Source organism: Beta vulgaris, chromosome 2 (genome assembly GCF_026745355.1).
Source record: "Beta vulgaris subsp. vulgaris cultivar EL10 chromosome 2, EL10.2, whole genome shotgun sequence".
In the NCBI taxonomy this organism is placed as follows: Eukaryota; Viridiplantae; Streptophyta; class Magnoliopsida; order Caryophyllales; family Amaranthaceae; genus Beta; species Beta vulgaris.
The window spans coordinates 34,840,759-34,866,801 of record NC_079203.1 but is presented as its reverse complement, the minus strand read 5'-3'; the positions used below and the strand labels follow the sequence as shown (position 1 = coordinate 34,866,801).

The 26,043-nt window shown below is 37.0% G+C and overlaps 2 protein-coding genes across 2 annotated transcripts; one reads left to right on the top strand and one right to left on the bottom strand.

Moving 5' to 3' along the window:
* The first annotated feature begins 11,559 nt into the window (after positions 1-11,559).
* Positions 11,560-12,365, top strand: LOC125494833 (uncharacterized mitochondrial protein AtMg00810-like). The gene is made up of 2 exons (XM_048638668.1): positions 11,560-11,682; positions 11,976-12,365. The coding sequence occupies exons 1-2, from the start codon at positions 11,560-11,562 to the stop codon at positions 12,363-12,365; spliced, it is 513 nt and encodes a 170-aa protein (XP_048494625.1).
* Positions 12,366-17,338: 4,973 nt separating this feature from the next.
* On the bottom strand, positions 17,339-20,623 carry LOC104884289 (uncharacterized). Its single transcript, XM_010668912.1, has one exon. It carries the CDS (start codon positions 20,621-20,623, stop codon positions 17,339-17,341), a length of 3,285 nt encoding a protein of 1,094 aa, XP_010667214.1.
* Between the last annotated feature and the right edge of the window lie 5,420 nt (positions 20,624-26,043).

Below are 26,043 nucleotides of genomic sequence, written 5' to 3'. Positions count from 1 at the left end.
CTTTTTACCTTGATAATTAATCGCTATTATATAATAGAAAAAGATAGGTCTAAATATATGTAAAAGTTTTATTATATATAGGAAACACTATAAAAAAGTAAATAATTTTTTTCCTTGTCTAACTTCTGAATTCTAATTTCACTACAAATACACCTCTATTTTTTTTTATCATGGCCCAACATTAATTGTGAATGGTTCTTGAGAATAGTGATGTAACACGTAAGTAATTTTTTTTTAAATATTTTTGTATGCATTGACGTTCTAGGTTATTAGTAGTTTAGTTTGTATGTTAATTTTAAGTTTTAATAAAGTTTCCTGATTATTTGAGTGATTTGTGTGATTTTTATAACGTAATTTTCTCAATTGTATGAGTGATTTGTAAAGTTTCTTCTTTTAAGTGATTTGTGAGTGAGTGTTGTAAATTAATTTTCCGCAGTTTTCTTTGAGTGTCAATTTTGATTTTGACATTCCTTTTGTAATTTAGAAAGGGAAAGGGGGTAAAATAGGCATTTCAAAAGAGGACACCATTGCTCCCCCCTTCCCTTATACTACCTCCGTTTCTTAATAAGTGCAACATTTTCCTTATTTGGAATAGTCACAATAAGTGCAACCAGCTCAAAACGGTAAAAAAAGTTCAATATTATTACAAATATGCCACCAAAAAGCAAGAGGGGACCACAACTTTTTTGTTTCATCACTTGAATTACTCTACTTTATTGTGGTCCCAACTTTCTCTCTCTACATTTCTTGGTATTCCCCCACTTTCTCTATGTTGCACTTATTAAGAAACGGAGGAAGTATAAGGTTATTAGTTTTAGTTTGTATGTTAATTTAAGTTTTAATAAAGTATCCTGATTATTTGAGTAATTTGCGTGATTTTTATAACGTAATTTTCTCAATTGTATGAGTGATTTGTAAAGTTTCTTCTTTTAAGTGATTTGTGAGTGAGTGTTGTAAATTAATTTTCAGTAGTTTTCTTTGAGTGCCAATTTTGATTTTGACATTCCTTTTGTAATTTAGAAAGGGAAGGGGGGAAAATAGACATTTTAAAAGAGGACACCATTGCTCTCCCTTTCCTTATATAAGGTTATTAGTTTTAGTTTGTATGTTAATTTTAAGTTTTAATAAAGTTTCCTGATTATTTGAGTGATTTTTATAACGTAATTTTCTCAATTGTATGAGTGATTTGTAAAGTTTCTTCTTTTAAGTGATTTGTGAGTGAGTGTTGCAAATTAATTTTCATGTAGTTTTTTTGAGTGCCAATTTTGATTTTGACATTCCTTTTGTAATTTAGAAAGGGAAGGGGGGCAAAATAGACATTACAAAAGAGGACACCATTGCTCCCCCCTTCCCTTATATAATAGAGATATACTAGTGATCAAGAAAGCAAAAATCATTATGAATAGCTCTGTGCAAATATCAATGAAATGATGAATTTAAGACATTTCAAAGTATATGAATGTGTACGTACGTAATAAGGCTATTAGATTATATTGCATATATACTTTTTAGTGCAAACCATTTGTTTGTTACAAAATTTGCCCAAGTACTTGTGCTTCTCTAATTTGTTATATCTATTACAATTACTAAATCATGTCTAGCAGCAAAAGAGATTAGTTTATATTAGACAGTGATTAACTTTAAGGGACACATTGTTAACAAGGAGCATTAGGTTGTAGAGCAAAATAGCAAGTAAAAGGGCCACTTGGGTGGGTGACGCAACGTCTTAATTGTTTGACTCATAAGCACCAGTGGGTAGGACATGAACAACCTGATGTGCAACAAGAGAACAAGATCATATGAATGAGATTAATAGTCGCTATCGTGACAAAAATATCTTGATAATGTAATCTTGGAGTTGGACTTATCAAAATAGTTGAATTACAAGCTAAAAACAACAAAAGAAGAAATTACAGCTTAAGAATAGACAAAGGTTCAATATTCCATCTAAAGCCTCACAACCATAACAAACTTTTTCCAAAATCTTGGAGTTTCCTCACAGAAGAACACTTACAAAAACTAAAGAAAAATGTCTCGAAACAACATTTGTAGACTTGAAACTGCTTCAAGAGATACAGAATTCTTCTTACTATATATGTTGTACACTACAATCACAAACTATCTGAAAATTATTTTTTTTCCTCCAGTAAAATAGACTCTGAACACTATTCACAAGAACTTCAGAGCAATCTTTGCTTTTAATATACTAAAGAAAATTACAATGTTTCTTAATTTTTAATTACCTTCATGCTTTCTTTATTTGTAGGGTTGTGAAGGTGGGCCAGGTAAGGTTCTTCTCCAGGCACTTTTTCACCATATGGGTCACTATTTTTTATCTATTACAGGTTCTTCCCCAAGATTAATGAGATTAATCTTCTAAGCTAAAGGAAAATAATCTCACAAGAATATTTATTAACACTTTATATGCTACAATGAAAATTTTCTCAAAGGTTATAGATACTTAATGTGAATTGCATTTATAATAAAATCAAATATTTCCACCTACAAATCACCTCCTCCTTCATCTAGCTCTCTCTCTATTATTAGTCTCCATTTTGATGGTCTTTTAAATTTAAAAAGCCCTATTCAGTCCTGCTGGAACTCCCCCCCAATTTTCTTTCTCCTCCTCATCTTTTGTAGGTTCACTAATTTTAAAAAGTTTCTCCTACTTAATCGTGCTAGAGGTTTTTGTAGTACCCCAAAGCATTGCAATTAAGATACTCGTGTAAAATTATTTGTAGCTAAGAAATTGAACATGAAACTATCACGACAAATATATTATTGAATCTCTATTTTGTTGTCTCATTGTCCTTGTTATTTCTTTTAAAATATGAGTCAAAATAAATCTGCAACATAACATTTTTGTTTTGAAAGGTAACATCTTTATATGTGGTAGTTTCTCAGAAAAATATGTCTCTAATAAATTTTCCAGTAATAACAAGCTCCCAAAAACATTACATAAGATAATTAACAAACAGGTCATCAAAGTAATTCACAAGAATAATTCACCAAAGACAAAGGAAAACTTGTCATGTAAATCATCCATCATGACTATCGGGCAGTAGCTTAGTTTTAAAAAGTGTACACAAGACATGTCTAGGTGCAAGGCACGTCAAGGTAGTGCAAAAATCGCATCCATCACCTCAGGGAGAGGCGCACAACGATAGGCGCGAAGAGGCGCGCGCTTTTGTGCACCTTTACTAGAGTCGTGAGGCACACCGCCTGAGCCGCCTTTTGTTAAGAAGAGGGAGAAAGGAGAGATCTAAGTTTAAAAAAAGAATAAAACCAAAAAAATCAAAATTAACTCGTACCCAGTTTTTAATATGAAAATTCGAGCAAAAACCCTCAATTAATTGCATGAAATTACTTCAATCTGTCCCCAAAAACCAAAGCCCTAATTTTAGAAACCCTAATTTGCAAAATGTGAAGCATCTGGGATATTGATTATAACTGGGTATGAATAACTGGCCGACGATTAATGTCCGGTGGTGGCCGCCACCAGATTTGTCGGCGTTGTCGCTGTGAAGCTTTCGAGGTGAGTCCTCTGGTCTCCTTTCATTCTCTCTATTCGATTCCCTTTTCTCTTTCATCCTTCTCTCTCTCCCTCTTTCTTTCTCTTCAACATGTTACCTACTTCGCAAGAGTCAGAAATAATCACGTGTTCTTTTTTCTAGTCTGAGTTTTTTTTTTCTTTTTTCTTAACTGTCTCTCCTTTTTGGTTTTTTTTTTTTTTTCTGGCATCCCTACCCCTCAGCGACTTTTTTTTCTAATGTTTTTTTTTTTAACCTTTCCTCTCCTTTCCCCCCTTCTATTCTACTTTTGTTGTTCTTACCCTTTAGTCAGATTATTTTTCTCTGAATAAACACTCACTACTTTTTTATTTTTAAGAGTTAATGTTTATAAATACAGTAGCAGTAACTCTTATATATATATATATACACACACACTTATATATTTTTTAATTATTATTGTTCTGAATATAAAATACTCTATAATTGATTTTTAAGGATTTTGGCACAAGAGATGGGCCTTGTCTACGGGATGCACGCGCCTTCGCCTTGTGCCTTAGTGCGCCTTTTGAAACTAAAGGCAGTAGTATAGCAACCTCTACGTCTGCCTAAATATAATACACTTTAAATCGAAAAGAAAAATTGTCACATAATCTAGGTAGAAAATAAAAAAAATTAGAAACAGTCGAAATGAAGTAAAGTTAGTAATGAATAAAACATCTTAACCATACTACCCGTACTCTAATCAAAGAGCTCCCGACAAAAACATTTCTCATTGCAACATAATAGTACTTGGAAATGAGGTTCCTTTTCCCTTTTGAAAAGTTTATGGTACACTATATTCAAGAAATTTAATCACAACTTAATATGGTATTAAGGCTTCTTAATATCGATAGGAAGTGCTCAACTATTAGTATGCTTTTAGACCGGGGAGTTAATCTTTCCAGAAATGTTGGATTGAACTACAAAACTATGTACTCATAATTTATGACTCATACCATTATATGATTACAAATAAATAAGTCTAAGAAATCATCCTTGCTACATCATGAGTAAAGAAAAATGGGATATGACTGAAACAAAAGGATATAATTTGATTAAGAGCCAACATATAACAATTATAATAAACACTTAATAGTTTGCATTTACCTATATAATGAAGTATTATCTATTTATCTCTTACTATCCTTGTTCCTCGTGCTCAAACCTCCATCATTCTTCCCCGTTACACTTTAAAGAGTTGATTACGACTCAGGAGTACTAATAGTGAGTTCATCTAAGGAGAGCAAGTTCAATCTTTAGAACCTTCAACTGATTGAATGACTCTGCCTTGGTATTTGCGCTAACGCACGAACCAAATATCTGAACAAGATATGAAAAATAGAGTATCTGAGATTAAGTTTTTGAAACATAAATCAATAAAGAAATAAGAATTATCAAATCAACAATTACCAAGTTAAAAAATTTGCCATGGATGCATAAAAGGTCAAATTATTAAGACTTAATTATTTGGATTGAAAAGTTTTGTTTCATTAATTTTAATTCATTTTTTTAAAAAAGGAGTTTAATTCGTTAATTAATTTAGAGATTTTTTCCCATATAAAGAATAACTCATATTTTTCTTAATTTTTGAGCTCATGCAATACATTAAAAAAGATAGACCCCTCAAAACCCTTGCATGTTACTAGTACTCTTTGGTAAATAATAAGCAACCCTAAACTGTTCACAAAAAATATCTAATCAATGATCACAACTTAAAATTAGGTGTTATTTTTACAAACCTCCGCCATATATTACCTGTTGTCAAAGGAGCAACTCAACCAAAAGTTTAAGCTAATGGTTAAGGGTCCAGGAATATACTGATCTGGCCTGATCTGATTTGATCTGATCTGATTTGATCTGATCTGATCTGATTTACAAGATCTTATCTTTTATAAAATATATTATTACTTTGTAATTCATTATTATGCAATACATTATAAGATCTTCTTTATAGTATTACTATTATTATCATTTTATTTCTATTACAACTTTTACCCAACTTTTATTATTACTAATAATAATTATTATTATCATTAATATAAGAACAACAATAATAATTATAATCATAATAATAATTATTATTACTAAAAATAATTATATTACTCAAGTTATTAACTTATAAGAGCACTTATACAATGTTTCACACTTTCCCTTAAAAGAAATGTTTCACACTTGAGAAGTTGGCAGACTCAACTCTTTTTTTCCATATAAAATAAAATAAGATATACAAACAACTATGACTTGCGCATAAAAAAATAAATAGCGTGCAACTTCAAATAGCTAGAGAGATTTGGAATTCGGTAGGAAGAGGTGTACCGAATCTAAATTTATAATTTGAATCTCACACTTAGCTTATTTTGAAATGTAATCAGAACTTAGTAGTTTCGTTGTCATGGATTTGAGCTATCATATTATATATATCTTTTATTTTTGCGTCAATCTTATGTTCTTAACACGTGGTTTTTAATTTTTTATTATTTAATAACAACAAAATAACTTAATATAATGATAACAATGACATTTATAATGGTAACAACAAGATTAATAATAATTACCAATATTAATAACTAATGAGTACAACAACAACAATAATAATCCTTTTGAACAAATGTACTAGTAAATAATAATACTCCCTTTGTATTTTTTTATCTTTCTCACTTAGAATCTGACACTATTCAATATTAGAGAGAATCTTTTAGATTTTTCTCAATATATAAGAAAAAATATAGTCATGTGGGGTCTTGTTTGATTCGTCTCAATGAGTATTTTATTAATATTCAATTAGTATAATTTTTACTAATATCTAATGAAAGATATTTAATAGTAATAATGAGTTTTTAAATATAAACATGATCTGATCTGATCTGGTCTGATCTGAACTTATTTTTTCTGATCTGATCTGATCTGAACTTATTTTTTCTGGTCTGATCTGAACTTATTTTTTCTGATCTGATTAGATCTGAAATAAGCAAAAATAAGGTGAACTGAACATAGCCTTAGGGCATGTTCTCCCCAGCTTATTTTCAGTTCAGTTCAGTTTAGTTCAGTTCAGTTCAGATCAGTTCAGTTCAGATCAGTTCAGTTCAGTTCAGTTCAGCTCTTGACAATACTTTTACTCTCACATATCACTATTCATTTCAGTTCAGTTCAGTTCAGTTCAATTCAGTTCAATTCAATTCAATTCAGTTCAGTTCATTTCAATTCAGTTCAGTTCAGTTCAGTTCAGTTCAGCTGTTTTATGCCGAAGAGAACATGCCCTTAGTATCCAATTTAAGTGGAGTTAAGATCACTGAAAGGACTTGAACTTTGATCTAAGTTATCGTTAAGGACTTATACTTTTAAAAGTTATCAGTTAGGACATGTAAATTGACGGAAGAGTTAAAACTAACGGAAAGGTATCAGTTCCCGAAGTTAGACTAAAAAGTCAACCAATTTTTTATGAGCCATTAAACGACCACATACAAGAAAAAAAAGCAGTTCTATGAAAAATCCTCAATTTCGCCATTTGCAACCGCGCAAGAATCGAAGGCACTCGTCAAGAACTATAATTCTTCCTGCAGATATAATAGGTAATATTGATAATCTATATCCACCTTTGTTGATATACAAGTAACTTAATTGATTCCCCTTGTTTATTGTATATGAAGGCTAAGGCTTTTGTTGAGAATGAATTTTGCCTTTTATACTTTCTGCATGATTTACAATACTAATTTTTTGTTTTTTGTTTTAATATGATTACATGCTGCCATGTTTACAATCCTGAAAATTCTTTGTTTTGTTTTTGAAAATATTATAATATGTTCCATTATTCCAGTGAGAGTATAACATATGGGTGAAATAAATTTTCTTCAATTACGGAATGGGTCATTCTAAATTAAAATAGATTTTTAAAAGATTCTACAATGTTCCACTCTTCCATTTCGCAGATTTATTATGGATATTAAGCCAGTAGTAGTGTAAATGGTTGAATTTATTCCCGGAGGCTTTCATCGAGCATTCAGTTAGATACACCTCGGATCATGCTGCGGTGGTGTTAAAAGAGAGTGCTGGTGGTGGGGAGCGAGTTAGGGGCAGTCGTGGTTTCAGATTTGAGACGGGGTGGTTGTTAGATGAGACTTGTGAGGAGGTGGTGAAAAATGCTTGGGGAGCAGCGGAGGGTGAGCACATTACTGAGATATTGGGGGCGGTGGCGAGAGATTTGAAAGGGTGGAGTAAGAAGAGTTTTGGGAATTTAAAAAAGCAAATTGCTCGAGTGGAGAAAAAGCTTCATGAGGCGCAGAGGGGGCCGACTTCGAGTGAGAATTGTGATCTTTGTGTGGCTTTGGAGGGCGAGCTTGATGGTTTACACGCTAAGAACGAGGCTTACTGGTACCTTCGTTCGAGAGTTGCGAAAGTAAAGGATGGGGACATGAACACTGCCTATTTCCATCATAAGGCGTCTCAAAGAAAAAAGAGGAACTATATTCATGGCGTCAAGGATAGAGATGGTGTGTGGCAAACGGAGGAGGAGCATATCGAGAGGGAGGTGGATCGATATTTTGACATGATATTCACCTCGTTTGAGCCATCTGGAGATAATCTGCAAGAAGTTTTAAAACATGTCAGGTCTTCTGTGATCCAAGAATACAATGACATTTTGATTCGCCCATACACAAAAGAGGAGATTTATGCCGCATTAAGTGAGATGCACCCTTGTAAGCCCCGTGGGCCTGATGGGATGCATGCTATTTTTTATCAGAGGTTCTGGCATATTATTGGCGACAAGGTATTTACTTATATTAGCAATATATTACACAATTTTTCTTGCCCAAACGATGTTAATTGTACTATTATTGCTCTTATTCCTAAAGTGAAATCTCCTACTGCTGTTTTCGAGTTCTGGCCTATCAGTTTATGTAATGTATTGTGCAAAATAGCTTCTAAAGCTCTTGTTCTGAGGCTCAAACAATTTCTCCCTGCAATTGTGACTGAGAATCAAAGTGCTTTTGTCCCTGGAAGAATGATTTCGGATAACTCTCTTATTGCTGGAGATTTTTCACACTGTTGTGTGCCAGAGATTTATGAGACAAGTTGATGAGTTTAATTGCTATGCTATGAGGATTTATGGTGGAATGCGAACCACCTCCGCTCCGAGCCCAGCCCGATGGTATGCTCCCCCTGCTATTGCTATATTAAATTGAACATAGACGCAAGCTTAGCCGATGAAGGGTGGGTGGGACTTGGCGTGGTAGCCCATGACTCGGAAGGTAAGGTGTGCTTTACTGCAACTAGACGTGTGCGTGCCTATTGGCCTCCTGAGGTAGCTGAATGTAAGGCCATTTATATGGCAACCCGCTTAGCCAAACCTCATGGGTATGGCGATGTGATCTTCGAGTCCGACTCTCTAGTAGCTACAAAAAGATTAACAAAAGCAGCAATTTTCTTCTCAGATTTGGATGCAATACTTGGGGACATTCTATCTATGTGTAATGCCTTTCCTTTTGTTTCTTTTTCTCATGTTAGAAGGGCTGAGAATTCTGTTGCCCATAACCTCGCTAGAGTTGTGCCGTTTGGTGTTGAGCAATGTTGGGAGCGTCATTGTCCTAGTGTTGTAACACCTTATGTACTTATGGACACTTTGTCCCTTTGATTAATGCACTTCTCTTTCCCCTCAAAAAAAAAAAGTAGTGCAAATGGTGATTTTATATGAGCCTCTAAATGAAGTAATATTTGATAAAATCTCTCGTGCAATTTTTGCACGGGTTATAAACTAGTTATTATTATAAAAGAAATGAGAACTTTTTCAAAATATATTTCATGGTTCTTATTTTTAATTTTTCAGGAGGAGGAATATTTGGCAAAAGAAGGTTTTTCACACCAGATATGTGGGGGGCAGATCGGGCAGTGATGTTTGAATGAAAGCTGCTCTTTTATTTTTGGAATGAAGATTTTGCATATTAGACAATGCAATTTGCAGGAGACATAAAACTTTTGATAACTTCTGTAATTAACACCTCATCTTCTTTTGTTAGATGACTTATCTTAATTTTCATTTTTGTTGTTGACTTTAATATTGGATCTAACGGAAATTAGTTGACAGGTCCTAACTGATAACTTTTAAAAGTATAGATCATTAACGATAACTTGGATCAAAGTTCAGGTCCTTTCAGTGATCTTAACTCATTTAGGTGGGAAAGATGTACTCAAAATACAAAAAAAGAAATGAAATATCAATGAATATACATAATGAAATTCATGGATACGCAAATTTTATTAAGCATGAAAACAAGTTTCTAGGAAAATTAAGAAGAAATCCAAACGACCCATAAGAAAAGTAACCCAAAAACACCTTAAAATCACAAAATAAACAAAGACCGTGAAAGAAAACAAAGAAAAATAACAAGTGAAATATTAAACCTGTTGAAATAAAAGCGAACTAAAATACATAGCTATCAGTAATCACTTTTTTTTGTTTTACAAGTCACTGATAGTTTACTGTCACTCTTTGTTAGACTCATATGTGGACAGATCTCACAACTGAATAACAGGATCCTGAAGAGTAGCAGAGCTCATATTCTGCACATCGAGCTATGGAAAAAGCTATAGAAAACAAAAGATATTTATTAAGTATTTATGTAACGTTATCAAAACAAATACTGGCTTTCGTATTCCATTGTTTGAACATGAATGTTGAAGATCCTCTTATCACCTCTCAATGAAGTTATTAAATTCTTATAGAGAATATGTTAATATTCTCTTAATATCTTGTAGATATTATTGTTGAGTAAATATGATCATTTGTATAGCTTTAATTGATTAGGATGTATTCCTATATATATTCAATTAATGAAATCACTCCAATTAAGGAGATTATCTTGTGGTGTTAGATGATTTTTCTCATTTTGTCTGGGTTTATCCTCTTAAATAAAAATCTCAAGTTTTCACCACATTTCTCAATTTTTGCACCTATATTCATACTCAATTTGAAAAGAAGATCAAAACATTTCAATGTGATAATGGCCACGAATTTGATAATGCCCCTTTCCGTCAATTTTATGATGACAATAGCATGCTATTCCGTTTCTCTTGTCCTTATACTTCTTCTCAAAACAGTAAAGCTGAGCGTATGATTCGAACTATTAATAATATGGTTCATACTCTTCTCTTCCAAGCCTCTATACCTCCCTCTTTTTGGGTCTATGCATTAACCACAGTTACCCATCTCCTCAATATTTTACCTACTAAAACTCTCAAGCAACTTACTCCCACCGGCGTTCTTTATCTTCGTTCTCCTACTTATGTTCATCTCCGAACGTTTGGTTGTCTATGTTATCCCAATCTCCTCTCCACTACTCAACACAATTTACCCCCTCGCACCACCCCATGCGTATTCCTTGGCTTCCCCAGCCATCATCGTGGCTATCTTTGCTACGATCTCTCCACCACTCAAATCATCATCTCACGTCATGTCACATTCCAAGAGTCTGAATTTCCTTTCGCTAATATTGCCAAGTTCAGCCATCATGATTATCAATTCCTTGAGTTTGACCCAATCCTTCCCTTACTTATTTGCAGCCTAATCCCTCCTCTTTCCCGTCTAGGCCTGCTGCTGCCTTTATGGGCCAAGCTCCCAATCCCGGCCCTTTACGCAGTCCAGTGACCTCGCCTCTCTCTGATACGATCCCTTCCCCCCACATTGCCCAGCGCATACCAGCTGAGCCCACTTCACCTCACCCCTCTCAGCCCCCCCGCCCGCTGAGCCCAATACCCCTCCCCTTGCTGACTCCCCTAGCCCACAATCTCCATCTTCTCCTGAGCTTCTTATTCCCCCCATTCCCAATGACCCCCCCTCTCCTAATGTCACTACCATTACCACTCTTAACCCACCTTCTCTTAGCCCACAAATAACAACCTGTGCCCGCCATGACATTTTTGAACCCACCCGCATGCTTAACCTCCACACCCAGTCGATCTCCCCCTTCCTAAAAATCCCAAACTAGCCCTCCAAGGCCCGAATTGGAATGCCGCCATGCATGAGGAATTTAATGCTCTTACTAAACAACATACTTGGGATGTTGTTCCGAAATCGGAAGGGGTTAATGTTATTCGTTGCATGTGGTTGTTTCATCATAAGTACAGGGTCGAGACACAGGTGAGCTTGAGCGATATAAAGCGCGACTTGTTGCTAATGGTAAATCTCAGCAAATGGGCATTGATTGTGATGAGACTTTCAGTCCGGTGTTCAAACTAGCCACTATTTGGACCGTTTTGAGCATTGTTATGGGTAATGTTCATCAACTTTTGTGAGCCGTATTCATGCATCAACCTCCAGGTTTTGTGAACCCTCAAGCTCCTACATATGTGTGTCGTCTTCGTAAGTCTCTATATGGCTTGAAACAAGCCCCTCGTGCTTGGTATCAGCGGTTTGCACATTACCTCTTGTAGCTTGATTTTCGTTGTAGTACCAGTGATTCATCTCTCTTTATATTTCACTCTGGTGCTTACACTGCCTATTTGTTATTATATGTGGATGACATTGTTTTGACAACTTCTTCTCATGATCTCCGAAACCGCATATTATCGCAGCTCAAGGATGAGTTTTCTATGACTGATCTGGGTAAGCTCAGTTATTTTTTGGGGATTTCTATGCAACGTAACCCCAACAGTACGTTTCTTTGTCAGAAGAAGTATGCTGAGGACATCATGCAACATGCTAATATGACTCAATGCAAACCTATTGCCACTCCTGTTGACACGAATTCCAAGCACAGTTCCTCTGATGGGTCTCCTATAGCTGATATCACTCTCTACCGAAGCCTTGCTGGGGCTCTCTAGTACCTTACCTTTACCCGCCCTGACATTGCATATGCCGTCCAGCAAGTGTGTCTCTTCATGCATGCACCTCGTGAGCCTCATTTTAATGCTTTGAAGCGTATTGTTTGATACATTAAAGGCTCTATTGATCATGGCTTGCACCTATATCCCTCTGCACCTTCTTGTTTGGTCACTTATACTGATGCAGATTGGGGCGGTTGTCCTGACACTCGTCGTTCTACCTCAGGGTATTGTGTCTTTTTGGGTGATAACTTGATCTCTTGGTCCGCTAAGCAGCAACCCACTTTGTCTTATTCCAGTGCTGAGGCCGAGTATCGAGGGGTTACTAATGTTGTTGCTGAAACCTGTTGGCTCCGTAACCTCTCCTAGAACTTTACTGTCCACTTCGTAAAGCCACCATTGTGTACTGTGATAACAACTCGACTATCTACCTCTCTCATAACCCCGTTCATCATCAGTGCACGAAACACATTGAGATGGATATCCACTTCATTCGTGAAAAGGTTGCTATGGGTCATATTCGAGTTCTTCATGTACCCTCTGCCTACCAGTTTGCTGATATTTTCACTAAAGGATTACCTCGACAGCTCTTTCTTGACTTTAGATCTAGTTTGAGTGTCCGACCTCCTCCCGCTCCGACTGAGGGGGTGTGATAGAGAATATGTTAATATTCTCTCAATATCTTGTAGATATTATTGTTGAGTAAATATGATCCTTTGTATAGCTTTAATCGATTAGGTTGTATTACTATATATTCAATTAATGAAATCACTCCAATTAAGGAGATTATCATTATCTTACAAATTCCATGGTAAGTCAGTCAAAGTCCACTACGTTGTTCCCCTTAAAAAAAGGAGAAAGAAAATTTCCTCCTTGTTTTTGGAAGTTCGTTCACCAGATCAAGCAGTTATACAACTTATACTTAGTTTTTTTTTTATGTAAGATCTAATAGTTGGTCTTTTATCTATTTAACAATGTTTCTTGGAAGCATTTTAACGGAACAACTTTAAGTTGATTGAAAACAAAGAAAACAAAGAATGTTTTTTTTACTGTGTAAAGAATTCACAAGAAGAGTTAACTTGAAATATCCAACTTACAATCATGTTGGTTGTTTCTTGTGTCCACTCAATCAAGTAAGATCACAATATCTCTTGGAGAGGCTACCCTTCCAAAAAGGATTTGAAGAGCACAAGGGATCTCTCAGGCCGAGAAAATGGACCTTCATGAGATGCTCCCCTTATTGTTGCAAATGATAAGATATATATCTACTCGCATCTCATTACAACAAAAAATTTAGGTTTTAGCTTCTTATATAAGCTTGTTTGGTTAAGAAACTTTTCATCAGGAAAAGAAAAGTTTAACCGACTTCCACCAAACCAAACTCTATAAGGAACAGTTGTTTTAAGTTTTAACTCTTCTGTCAGGTGCTTAATTTGTGTTCTACTTCCAGTTAGGGGCCATCTAGTAATTTGCAGACCAGCGTACGTGTCTTAATTTAGTTAAGGTAGTTAAAAGATCAGCTGGCTGCAGATACAGGAAATCAATGGCAAGTATATAGAAAGTTTTTTTTTTTTTTTTTTTGACATCTAGTAAACGTACAAACAAACAGACTTACCCTATATTTATTCTATTCTGCCTACAGAAGTTTGCTAACTCATGTGCTTGTTGAACCTGCGTCCTACTTACTTTTGTAATGCAACAATCGTGAAATGAAGCTGAGGCCTCCCTAATATCTGATAATGTATGTAGTATAGAGATGTCCGCATGGGTGTAGTTCTCCAGGTACCGGACTAGCATCGCTGAATCCGTGTTGATCAGGATGTTGGCGTAGCCTATATATTGAGTGAGCCCATTGGATTGCTAAGAGACATGCCACTCCTTCTGTTTGTAGAGCTGAGGAGGCATATAGATATTTTCCTTGGCTCGGATTAATGGTCATTTGGTGCGCTGCAACCCACGACGCGCCTCCTTGCCCATTGTCTCTATTCCATGATCCATCAATTTGGATAATTACGTCTGGGGTTCCCATTTGTACCTGTCCTACGTTTGAACTGTTGGGTATATGGTATTATATGAAGCTCATGGAGGTGTATGGGTGTGGAGATGAGGTTGCGTAGAAGGAAAACGTCATTTGGGACATAAGGCTAACTTGAATGGACATATCTTTCAATATATAAATGATTTTGAGTGATTCAAATGGACGTGATAGCTTGTTCGAGAGCTTTCCAATGATAGGTCAATCTCATATGTCCAATTCCGGTGAGAAAACGAAAAGTTATGACGGTTTTACTAAGAACTGACGAAACTGACGAGTTTCTTCAGCGTTTCTGTCGCCCGCGCGGCATGATCCCGCGCCCGCCGATGTCGAGCCGAGTAATGCATTTTTCCGTTTTCTTTATCTTTTAATGAGGTATAAATAGGAACCCTAATTATGATTATGATGTAGGCATCATCTCTAAACACATATTGAGAGAGAAAAAGCTGTAGAGAGAGTTCTTGATGCTTTTGTAATCTTTCTTGAATATTCATCGATTCCTAGTGCAGATTCGTGGTTTTCTCCCATTCTTGGGTTTCCACGTAAATTTTTGGTGTGTTCTTTCCAGCTTTATTATTTGATATTCTATTATTGTTTGATATTATTCTAGATTGATAGTCAATAGAACTTACAAGTGGTATCAAGAAGCAGTTTGATTATTGTCTAGACTAGAATAATTAACATGGAGGATTCAAAGATAGAATTGAAAGTTTGATGGACAGATTTGATATTGGAATGCAAATAGAGGACATCTTATATCAGAAAAATCTGTATCAACCTTTGTCTGAAAGCCTGCTGAGATGGAGGAGCTAATGGAAAGTACTGGACAGACAGGCACTAGCGGTGGTGCGTTTGACATTGGCTCGGACTGTGGCGTTCAATGTCAAGGATATCAAAACAACGGCTGGATTGATCAAAGCACTGTCAGATATGTATGAAAAGGAGATTGTCCTAGGAAAGAGAATGGGAAAGGGAAGAAGAAGGTTCAAGAAAGTGATGATGAAGAAGAGGCATCAACTAACTTGATTTCGGAGTACGATTCCGATGCTTTGATGGTAAGCATGGATATCAGGAAGAGTTGGTTGGTGCTCGGGATCATGGTCTTGGATTCGGTTCTTCTCATCATTCCTCACCATGCAGGATTGTTTCGGAATTTCAAACCGGAAAACTTGAAAAGGTCTACCTTGCGGATGCAAGGCAGTGGAAAGTCATGGGAAAGGTGATGTGAGTGTGAAACTCACTCATGTGGCTGTTGGAGTTGAAGAATGTCAAGTTCATCCCAAGTGAAAAAAGCTTGATATCGTAGCCCACCTTGCTACATCGGGTTACAAGGTTGTGTTTGATGGTGTTCTTGGAAGATTGTAAGGAGCAATGATCATAGCTCGTGGGCAAGGAGTGGAACACTTTACACCATGGGAGCACAGTGAAGGGCCGGGATTGGGATGAGAACTTCATGTAAGTGTCGTTTGGTCGGAAAACTATCGATAGTGGCCAAGGGATGAAAACCTGGTGAAGCGGATCCCGGTGGCAAATTGACCGGTAAGCACAAGGTGAACGGACGGCACACAAGCATGTTGTGCCGGAAATCCTAAGTGGAACAAAGGGTGTATTGTTCGAGTGGAGCAATGTGAGTTTGTTTTTAGAACAATGAGAAGCTTCTTTGGCTTAGGTGTAATTGGTTTTATTGAAGTTTATGAGACTTCAATGTGCTTCTTTGGTTGGAGAGGAATATTATTTCTTAGTTGTTGAGAAGGATCTTCATTTGGTTTGCTTGTCTCTAAGGTGATCCGACCTCCGGGGTAGGAGGTGTGTAGGTTCATGGAGTGATGGTGCAATGATTTGAGGTTAGTGATTAAGAATCAAATCGGTGTAGACTTTTGATGTCTTTTGTATTGGAGTTGGTGCAAACTTCAATGTTATTTTCCTTGGTGTTGAGGAGATGTTGTCATGGGATGCTTGATGTATGACATGGTTTGGACACGACTAGAGATTGCTTTTGCAGTGGGAGTTGTGTGTAGGAAGATGAATGAGAGATGATGAAGGTATGAAGTTTTCTTCACTTACACCTATCTCCAAGTGGAGATTGTTGGGTATATGGTAGTATATGAAGCTCATGGAGGTGTATGGGTGTGGAATGAGGTTGCGTAGAAGGAAAACGTCATTTGGGACATAAGGCTAACTTTGAATGGACATATCTTTCAATATATAAATGATTTTGAGGTGATTCAAGGAGGTGATAGCTTGTTCCGAGAGCTTTCCAATGATAGGTCATATGTCCAATTCCGGTGAGAAACGAGAAAGTTATGACGGTTTTACTAAGAACTGACGAAACTGACGAGTTTCTTCAGCGTTTCTGTCCGCCCGCGGGCTATGACCCCGCGCCCACGGGATGTCGAGCCGAGTAATGCGTTTTTCCGGTTTTTCTTTATCTTTTAATGAGGGTATAAATAGGAACCCTAATTATGATTATGATGTAGGGCATCATCTCTAAACACATATTTGAGAGAGAAAAAGCTGTAGAGAGAGTTCTTGAGTGCGTTTGTAATCTTTCTTGAATATTCATCGATTCCTAGTGCAGATTCGTGGTTTTTCTCCCAGTTCTTGGGTTTCCACGTAAAATTTCTGGTGTGTTCTTTCCTGCTTTATTATTTGATATTCTACTATTGTTTGATATTATTCTTAAATTGATAGTCAATAGAACTTACATAAACATATGAATCCCGGGGGGAAAGCGTAGTTGGGCGCTGGGGGGGGGGGAACCGTCGGAACATCATTCACTGTGAACCTATCATGTTGATGGCAGCTTTCTGTTGCATGATTATTGAAGACTTCAAAGGTGGCCTTGATCTGGCGAAATACTAAGTCATTTCTCGTTTTCCATATCGCCCACAAAGTTCCAATGAACATGGGTACTCGAGAACCCCCGTATCCGTCTTCCTTAATCCATTTCTCTATCCAGAAGACTATCCAGGAAGCCAAACCTCATTGAGGGGTTGTCATACGGTTGGAGTTGAATCTCGTTTCTCTCCCAGGCTTCAATGGCTAGCGGACAAAATCTGAAGACATGCTGGTCGTCTTCATTGTCATGCAGACATACTTGGCAGTGATTGGAGGTCATGATGCCCCTCCTCTGGAGGTTGGAAGCTGTTGCCAGACTATTATGCCATATTTTCCAGACAAAAAATTTCCATTTTGGCATGATGTTCAACCCCCATAAAAGACGAAAAAACTTCGTGTCCTCAGGGGTTGTCATGCTATTAATTTCATGTTGTTGTTGTTGTACTAAAACCCCGTAACCTGACTTCGTGTTGTAGACGCCGGATCGCGTTAGTGGCCAATATAATCGGTCGTCAGTGTTCGACGATTTTGGCAGTTCCATACGTTGTATCATTCGAGCATCATGTGGTGTGAATAGGTTATAAAGATAGCGAACATTCCAACCCTGATTGTTAGGGAGTATCAGGTCCGCGACAAAAGTCCTAGCCACTGTGCTTAAGTTGACCCCATCTCGAAATGTTGGAATTTTTCCGAGTACCCATGGTTGCGTCACCGCTCTGATAGAAGTGCCATTACCCACTTTCCAAACACATGTCTCTTTTAATGAGTTGCTGGCCATGAGGAGTCCCCGACGACCAACCGATATATTATGCTTGGATGGTCGAATCCAGGAATCTTGCTGGTTTGAAGATTTGAAGACCCTAGATAGCAATTGTTGAGGCTTATGGATAATGCGCCATACTTGTTTCATGAGAAAAGCTTTATTGAAAGCTCCGATATTACGTATGCTAAGACCACCTTGCCCCATTGGTTGATGAATGATTTCCTTTCTTTTCCAATGAATCCCAGACTGAGAGTTGTTTTTCCAGAAAAATCTAGCTATCATAGCATCCAACTTGTTGGCAATAGTGGTGGGGATTTGGAAAATGGATAGGTGATGCATGATTGTAGCTACCAGAATAGAGTTTATAATTATGAGTTTTGTCGGTTGGGAGAGCCATTTTTGATTCCAGGTGGCTATTTTCCGGGAAATGATGTCCAGAAGGAAAGTAAAATGAGGAACCTTGGGACCTTGGATATCAATTGAAGACCCTAAATACGAGCCAAGAGAAGGTTTATCTTCCAGCTGGAGCCAAGTCTTATAAACATGACGTTGTTCCTCGGATATGTTGGGACTGAACTTCACGAAAGATTTATGACGATTGATCATTTCTCCCGAAATAGTGCAAAATCTAGTAATGAGAGCATTGATTGTAGAACAGGCCGCTTCAGAAGCTTGAAAAAAGAATAGAGCATCATCGGCAAAGAAGAGGTGCGAAAATGTCGGCCCTTGCTTGCCAATCTTGATACCTTTAAGATGACGAATATCTGTTGCCAGCGTCGTCATCCGAGATAGGATATCCATGCAGAATAGGAAAAGATATGGTGATAGTGGGTCCCCCTGTCGCAAACCACATTGTGGAGTAAAACTTGGGGTTGTCGTCCCATTGATTAAAACTCTGTATGACACTGTTTCGATACACTGTTGGATAAGTTGAATCCAAAACCGAGGAAAACCATAGGCACCCAAGACCTTTAAAATGAACAACCAGCTTACTCTGTCATATGCCTTATTCATATCTCGCTTTAAGGCTGCCAGATGACGGGTGCCCGTTCTTTGTTTATTGATGATGTGAGTTAATTCGTGAGAAATCAAAATGTTATCGTCCATATGACGTCCCAAAACAAAGGCGTTCTGATAATCATCTATGAGTCGCGGAAACAGGGGTTTCATCCTGTTGACCATACACTTTGCTATTCCTTTGTATATAACGTTACAAAGGCTTATGGGCCGAAATTGGCTTACCTCCTTCGGGGGAGTAACCATTGGAATAAGAACCAGCAAGGTTTTATTCCACTCATGAAGGATGTGCCCAGTAGTGAAAAATCGCTTAATTGCTAGCCTTACCGAGGGTCCAATATTTTCCCAGTGAAGTTTATAAAATTCTAACGGGACCCCATCCGGACCAGGCGATTTATCATTTGCTACATCAAAAATTGCATCTCGAATTTCCTGATCCGTGATTGAACTTAACAAGGTCTGAGATTCCTCCTGTGAAAGGCATGGCAAGTTAAGCTCTCTCAAAGCTAGATCAATTTCCTCCCCCCTAGTTCTGATGTCCGAGACCCCTCTTTCTGATGCTTTGTATAGGTCTTGAAAATAAGAACTGAGCATTTGGGCAATTGTTGTTTGATTTTCGACCCATTCTCCTGCCGATGTTTTAAGCATATATACATAGTTTTGTTGTTTCTTTTGACTTAATCTATTAAATAAGAACTTTGAAGGCACATCCCCTAACTTTAGGTGACGATCTTTGATCCTTTGATGCCAGAAGGACAAAGCTAGTGAAGCTTCCTCCATTAGTGATCGATGTCGAAGAACTAGGGAGACCCCTTGGGTTACCGTGTTTACCTGATTATCCTGATGTTGAAGCTCTGTAAAGACTTTGCGCCAGTTAATCCCCCAAAACATTCGTTTATCCAGACACCAAACTTTGAGTCGTTTTCTTAGTAAATCCAACCTTCTAGCGAGAGTGTACATTGGCGAACCTACTATTCTCAGTTGCCAAATCTTGTGAATAGCCTGAATTACCTCCGGATATTTTAGACACCAGTTCTCGATTTGGTAAGGTCTAAAGGATTTTGTAGTTTGTGGATTTGTTTGGAGCCATATAGGAGCATGATCCGATTGGACAATCGGTAGGTTTTGAACAATAGTCAAAGGGAACTCATCTAGCCATCCCAAAGAAGCGTAAGCTTTATCTAGACGCTCCATGATAGGCCCCGAGTCTGTTCTGTTGTTTGACCAAGTGAACCGGGGGCCATGAAAAGGCAGATCGCATAGCTCCAGACCGTGTTTCCAAGACACAAAATCCTCCCACCCTCTGATTAAGCTAGCTCCTCCTAGCTTATCTGAATAATAGTCAACTTGATTTATGTCCCCAACTATAATGTAATGCGTATACTGGTGCAGCAGATGGTATAATTCAGCCCATAAAGCCACCCGAAGTTCTACTTGAGATTCTCCGTACAAGAAAAGGCAATGCCACATTTTTCCATTTATTGCAGTTACTTTACAGAAAACATAGTTCCTAGAAGACTTGACCACTTCCATAACAAACGGCCCCCAACAAAAAACTGCTATGCCGCCCCGTGTATTTACAGCATCAACCCCACAAAACGACATAGGACAAGTAGATTAAGCAAACATTCAACATTATTTAAACTAGTCTTAGTTTCTTGCAAAAACAAAAAGGAAAATATCATTCTATATACTATGCATCCAAGTATATAGAAAGTAATAGCAAGATCAACATACATAAATGTATTTCGATTTTTTTAATTTTTTATTTTTGAAAAGAAAAGAAAAACTTAGGAAAGGCTCCTAGTTCGGAGGCCAACCTAAAACATCCTTACGGATGAGAATATAGAAATCAACATCAAAAGGAGGGAAACAATACAAAAGCGAAGTCACTGAATGCCCCCTATGAGCCATGAAATCCGTTGCAGGGTTGGCCTCCCGAAATAAATGATCTACTGAGAAGGAAAAGAACTTCTCCAATTCTTTTCCTACATCCCAAATAATATTATTAATTTCCCACGAAATTTGCCAAACATTATTAATAGCATTAACAACCACTAAATTATCTCCGTCGACAATAATGTTCTCAAGATTCAGATAGCGAGCCCCCCTGATGGCCTCTAGGAGACCCCAAAGATTTCGCACCAGCCAAAAGCACCTCACCTGCATGATCACGAATTACAAACCCAAAAGAACTATTAGCATTATTAAGCTTAAAGCCATCAAAATTGATTTTATAAACATTGACTGAAGGGGGATGCCGAATAGTATCCTCTCTATTTCTACCTGTTGCAGCCTTGGGGCAAAAACTAAACTCCTCTTTCATCAAAGGAGAAGGATTTTTCCACTCTTTCACAAAGGAATAGATCGCAAAGCTAGATTTTCTAGAATAAATTGGTTCATCATTGAAAATAAGCTTATTACGAAAAAATAAACCAAACAAACCACCAAATAGAAGAGAAAAGAACCAAATCATCATCAAAGGAAGAAAGACGAAGCTAGGCTAAAGAATCACAACAAACACGGGAAGAAGAGAGATTTGGAATATTAGGAAGGATAGGGCAATTAAAACTAGCATGAAGATGATGGAAAATGGCTACCGTGAAGGGGCACAGAAAAAAAAAACATGCGTTGCAGACTCACAATGATGGTTGCAAAACACACATTATTGAGTAAGAAAAACATGGCTTTTTTCTAATCTAGACTTGGTAGGAAGTCCATCATTTTACGCTTTTCCATAAAAAAAATTTAATTTTAGGAGCAATTTGAAGTTTCCAATTCCAGCAGAAATCTACCGTATTCGGAGCGAAAGGCACCAAACCTTGCGCTAAAAGCGCACCTGTTTTAACTGAGTAAACACCATCTGCAGTCAGGCCCCAAATCAAATTATCTGATTGCAGAAAACTAGGGATAAATAAATTACAAATAATCTTAGCAATTCTCCGAGGAGCTAGAGAAAACACAAGCTCCTTATTCCATTGATGGTTTGGAAGAATACAATGGCTTACTTTAAGCTGATATGGGTAATCAGCAACTTGATGATATTCTTAAGTGGATATTGAAATATCCAGTTACCATGCCAGAAGCTAATAATTCTAGTACCATCCCCTATTTGCCATCTTAAACCTTTCTTAAAAATCTCCCTAAGACCCATAAGCTGTTTCCATTGCCAAGAGGCCACAACAGAAGGCTTGTGATAAAAAAAGGCTTTACATTTAAAATATTTATTTTTAACTAGTTTTACCCAAATATTAATATCTAGTTATCATGCCAGAAGCTTCATTTGAAGAGAAATATTATTCGGCTCTGCTTTACGAAAGCCAATTCCCCCATATTTCTTTGGGCGAGAGATTCTATCCCAACCTATAAGATTTGGTGATTTACTACAAGAATCCTTATTCCAAAACAAATTCCTATATACCTTGTCTAAACCGCTAAGAATTGATTCAGGAAGGAGAAAACTTTGCATTTGAAGATTAGCTTTTGTAGCCAAATTTGCTTGGATGAGCACTGTTTTCCTGCCTGTGACCGAGAATTTGCTTTCCATTTAGAAAGCTGAGATTTAGACCTGGTAAATGGTAACTACAGGAGAGAAAGTTTCTTTTGTAACTCTATCTTTAATGATTGGACAGCCTAGAAATTGTCCAAGATCTTCTGATTCAGTCATCTCAAGGATGAGAGCAAAATTTCGCTTTTCAATTTCCAACACATTATCTGTAACTTGAAATGATGATTTGTTAAAATTAACCAGTTGCTCTGACATGGAACAATACTTATCAAGAATAGCTTTGATTCTAAGCATCGTATCATTTGCAAAAGTTAGGAAAGGAATTTTGATTCCTGACTTACCAACTGAAACCCCTATAAGCTTTTCTGGATGATTGCTAGCTGCTGCAATAATTCCGCACATAAAATAAATAAATAGGGTGACAGAGGATCCCCTTGTCTAATGCCCCTAGTAGGAAAAAATCTTTCCCTTGGAATGCCATTAATAGAAACCGAAAAAGAGACAGTTTCAATACAATTCTTTATCCAATTTTTCCATTGAGACGAAAAACCCAAATTTTCAAGAGTTACCTGGATATAATTCCATTCTAATCTATCATATACCTTTTTCATATCTAGTTTGATAGCTAACCAACCTTACTTACCGGATTTTTTCTTAAACGAATGGAACACTTCATTTTTTTTTTTTTTTTTTTGATTAGGAAATTAAGTCAGCCCAAGGGCTAACCCCTACCAAGGCTACTAGCCTTGTAGGAACTACCAGCACATTGGCTGGTAAAGCATGCAAAGCATGCTAAGGAAATACCCCAACATAATGCTGGGGGTAAGGATCGAACCCCTGACCTCAAGGATCAGAGGGGAGTGCTCTACCACATGAGCTAGCTCCTCATCCTTGAATGGAACACTTCATGTGATATAAGAATATTGTCTTGAATTAGTCTTTCAGGTAGAAAAGCACCTTATAGAGGGTGAATGATTTTACCAAGAATAACATTTACTCTATTTGTAAACTTTTGAGATTATTTTATTACTAGTAGAACACAGACTAATTGGTCTAAAATGATTTGCAGTTGAGGGGTTATCAATTTTAGGAATTAAGGCTAAAAAAGTATGATTTACTTCTTTTAGTAATTTCCGGAGTGGAAAAAAGATTGAACAACACGAATTATAGAGTTTCCATATAAGAGTCCAGTATTTTTTAAAGGAAAAAGGGGGGTAGCCATCTGCGCCTGAAGATCCTTATCCGGAGCCAAATCAAAAACCGCATCTTTTATGTCCTCTCCTAACACCGGGGCACATAAACAAATATTATCTTCTAAAGAAATAATGGGCTCTAAAAGATTAAATTCTTCATTTACATTGAAGTGAGTATTTTGATTACTAGTGAATCTTGTTCTGAATTCTTTAGTGATTTCCCCTACTATTAAAGTAGGGTTGGTGATTACATCCCCTGAATCTAGAGATATTTCTTTAATTTGGTTTCTATTATGTCTTATAGCAACATTAGCATGAAAAAATTTCAAGTTAATATCTCCCTTAAATTGATAATTAACTTTACTTCTCTGCTTCCAATATTCTACATCAAATTCCACTAATTTATCTCTCTTACATAAATATCGATGTTGTTGCTGCTGTAATTTGGCATCATCCTCATTAAGTAACAAATGAGCTTGTACATGATTAAGTCTCTCATCCACAATTCTCATTTGCTGAAAAATATTACCACCAGATCTTTGGTTCCATTCTTTAGATGTTTTCTTTAGTAATTTACACTTTTGAACAAGACAATACATGTACGAACTAGAGATGGCAGTGGATCCTGGACCCGGCCCGAATCCGTGGACCCGGATCCGTTTTCCCGGGTCTGGACCCTAGAATTATGGACCCGTTGGATCCGGGTCGGATTCGGGTCCATTTGTCATATCACGGATCCGGGTCCGGATATGCATAACAGATCCGGACCCGGATCCGCAGATCTGTTTTTTTTAAAAAATGTCATTCCGCTGGGCCGGCTGGTCCATTTTAGTAACTCTCCTAAAGTCCTAATTTACTTCTTTTGCCTCTCCTCTCCTAAACACGTAAAACACAAAACTCAAAAGTCACAAAGTCTAAAACCCTAGTAATTCCGGCGCTGGCTCCCTGCTGCTGGCTCACTGCTACGGTCCCTGTCACCAACTTCCGGCGGGTTTTTGCAATTTCTCCACCTGTTCCGGCGACTTTTACGGAATTGCTGCTGGCTCACCAACTTCCGGCCGGTTTTCTGCACAATTCCGGCGTTTCTCCAACGCTTAGGTCTTTCTCTCTCTTTTATTTTAATCCCTAATGTTTCATTTGTTCTCTGCTTCTCTCTCTGCAGCAATTTCGGCCGGTTTTTACTTTGTTTGTTGTTTGTATAATACTATAAATTGTATTGTTTGTGGATTGTGGACTTTGTGGTTATTGTTTCGTTTTTATGATTGTGGAATTGTGGAATTATGGTTATTATTCGTTGTTTGTTGTACTTGTATTGTTTCTTTTGTATTGTTTGTTGTGTTTTGGTTTGTTAGAATTAATTTAAGTGAATTTGAAGAATTAAAGTATAGTGAATGTTTTCTTTGCCATTGAATTTCGAATTTCATTTGTATGTTAGTATAGTTAAGTCAAATAATTTGATTTTGAAGTTTAGTTAGTATGTTAGTACTTAGTATAGTTAGTATGTTGTATCTTGTTTGCAAGTACTTAGTATACTAAAATATCTAGTATAGTTAGTATGTTAGTGTAGTTAGTGTTGTTTTAATTGTATTGAAAAATTGATTTGAATTTATTGTCAAATAATATATTCAGATTTTGAATATGGATGGAGTTACTCCTAAACATAGTGATGCTAGTTCTACTCACCCTAATGAACAACCATTTGAGGTGCATGATTTGGATGGGGAAGAAGGGGATTCCGAAGGCTTTGTTGAGGGTGACAAAGAAAAAGAGGCAAGTTGTGATCTTAAGTCAAATAAGAAACTAACTTCTGGGGCATGGAATTATTTTGACTTGGTAATGGTTAATGGTGTGAAAAAGGCAAAGTGTAAGAATTGTAAAAAAACACTCTCTTATAGTGGAAGTAGTGGCACTTCACACCTCCTCAAACATGCCAAGAAAACATGTTCAGCAAGACATTTAAACCTTGCAGCGGGTCAAACACAGTTGAAGATCAAAGAAGAATCAGATGGATCTACTTCTTTGGCGATTAAGGAAAAGCAAAAGAAAGTGATATTTGATCAAGAAGTTTCGAGGAGGGAGTTGGTTAGAATGGTGGTAATCCATGAATACCCGTTGTCCATTGTTGATCACATGGGTTTTAGGAGCTTTGTGAAGAGCTTGAATGATAATTTCAAGATGATTTCAAGAAACACATTGAAGAGTGATGTGTTGAAAATGTACAACAATGAGAGGAGTTCGCTTAAAGCTTTGTTGGAGAATAGTGAGGGTAGAGTGGCTATTACAACTGACATGTGGACTGCTTCCAACCAAAAGAAAGGGTATAT

Bases quoted from the DNA above. Each gene is read 5' to 3' on its own strand.
- LOC104884289 (XM_010668912.1), bottom strand. From the start codon at position 20,623: ATGTCGTTTTGTGGGGTTGATGCTGTAAATACACGGGGCGGCATAGCA.
- LOC125494833 (XM_048638668.1), top strand. From the start codon at position 11,560: ATGCATGAGGAATTTAATGCTCTTACTAAACAACATACTTGGGATGTT. The intron at 11,683-11,975 runs GTGAGCTTGAGC...TACCTCTTGTAG, and splicing joins AGTACAGGGTCGAGACACAG to CTTGATTTTCGTTGTAGTAC.